Source organism: Galeopterus variegatus, unplaced genomic scaffold, assembly GCF_000696425.1.
Source record: "Galeopterus variegatus unplaced genomic scaffold, G_variegatus-3.0.2 Scaffold10481, whole genome shotgun sequence".
In the NCBI taxonomy this organism is placed as follows: Eukaryota; Metazoa; Chordata; class Mammalia; order Dermoptera; family Cynocephalidae; genus Galeopterus; species Galeopterus variegatus.
The window spans coordinates 20,639-22,077 of record NW_007736592.1 but is presented as its reverse complement, the minus strand read 5'-3'; the positions used below and the strand labels follow the sequence as shown (position 1 = coordinate 22,077).

At 44.6% G+C, this 1,439-nt stretch overlaps 1 protein-coding gene across 1 annotated transcript in view; it reads left to right on the top strand.

The window, feature by feature from the left end:
• The window catches only part of LCT (lactase), a gene marked incomplete at its 5' end in the record, with an annotated part of 37,423 nt that overhangs the window by 24,086 nt on the left and 11,898 nt on the right, over positions 1 to 1,439 (top strand). Inside the window, 2 exons of the mRNA XM_008594262.1 lie at positions 294 to 518; positions 1,207 to 1,223. Coding sequence (XP_008592484.1) covers positions 294 to 518; positions 1,207 to 1,223 — 242 coding nt within the window. The remainder of the gene's footprint in view (positions 1 to 293; positions 519 to 1,206; positions 1,224 to 1,439) is intronic.

The following is a 1,439-nucleotide window of genomic DNA, read 5'->3' as shown; positions in this document are numbered from 1 at the left end:
GAGTGCCTTTTCTCTGCCAGAACAGTGCTGCTGGGTGCTTCACATACACTGTTTCATTTCTTTCTCACAAGTACTCTCTGCTGCACATTTTACCGAGGAAGAAATTGAAAGGCTGAATTACTCACCCAGTGTTACATGACCGACAACTCAGAGCTACAGCCAGGATTTGAATTCCAGTCTTCCTAATGCCCAAGTCTGCACTTTCTCCCAGAGACAGAGGGGTCAGCTGTAGGCAGGGAGTAACACTCTCGGCCATATTCATTCTCTGTTGAAATCCGTGTGTCTGTTTCCAGGAATCTCCTTTAGGCCTGGCACTGCCCCCTACATCGTTGGTCACAACCTCCTAAAGGCTCATGCTGAGGTCTGGCATCTGTACGATGATGTGTACCGTGACAGTCAAGGTGGCATCATTTCCATCACCATCAACAGTGAATGGGCTGAGCCTAGAAACCCCTCCAACCAGGAGGATGTGGAGGCAGCCAGGAGACATGTTCAGGTCCGTCTTTCCTCTGGGTACTGTTCTTACTATTGTCCAGATTTCCTCTTGTTGTAGTCTAATGGAAATAGAATTGGATTGAGAATCAAAGATTTAGCGTCTATACCCAGTTTTGTTACTACCTTTTTGTGAGCTTGAGAAAATCACCTCCTGTTTGTTTCCTCACCTGTGAACTGTGATATGTTTTTGTGGGCTGGATTTTCTTCTATATCTTAAAAGATTACTTGGACTTGTAGTCCTTACTGATGGATGTAACACTGATTTGAAGTTAATTCAGAAAGAAATTCCATCTTTTTAGTCTCTCTGGTTTGACTGTAGTAGCTAATAGAGCTAGGCTGCAATGTCACACTTCACCTCTAGGTGTCACCATCCTATTTTATTTGCTCCAGCCTAGCATTCCTCAAAATGGGGGCTTTAGATTCTGTGAAACTCACTGGTGCCACTAATTTGCCAATTCCATGAGTTTAAAATAGAGACATGCATCTTTATTTAGATCATGGAATTTTGCCCCTATGAAGTAGACACACTAATAGTAGGTAGGTGACAATATGGCCCACCCGTACTTTCTTTTTTCTTTCATACTTTAATCTGGGTGACTGACAAGAGGAGAGAGGGAAAAGAACGGCCCTCTTTCATGGCCCAGCTTTTCCCTGGCTCCTGTGAGTGTCTCTGNAGGATCACATGTAAAAGCTGGAAAGAGCCGCAGAGAGACGACCATCAAATCTTTATCACATGCATCTCCCATTGGTCCTTGCTTGGCACTCATGCTTATCACTCCTTCAGATTATGAGAGGCAACCGCTCTTATAGCATTGGCTCATGAGGAATCTCCACGTCAGCTGTTTGCGTCAGCTATATTCTCCAACTCTGACTTTCACAGTGGGTCCCCAAAGAGCTCCAGAATGTCAACTCCTGAGGCACACTCTATTGTGGGTATTTTGCCT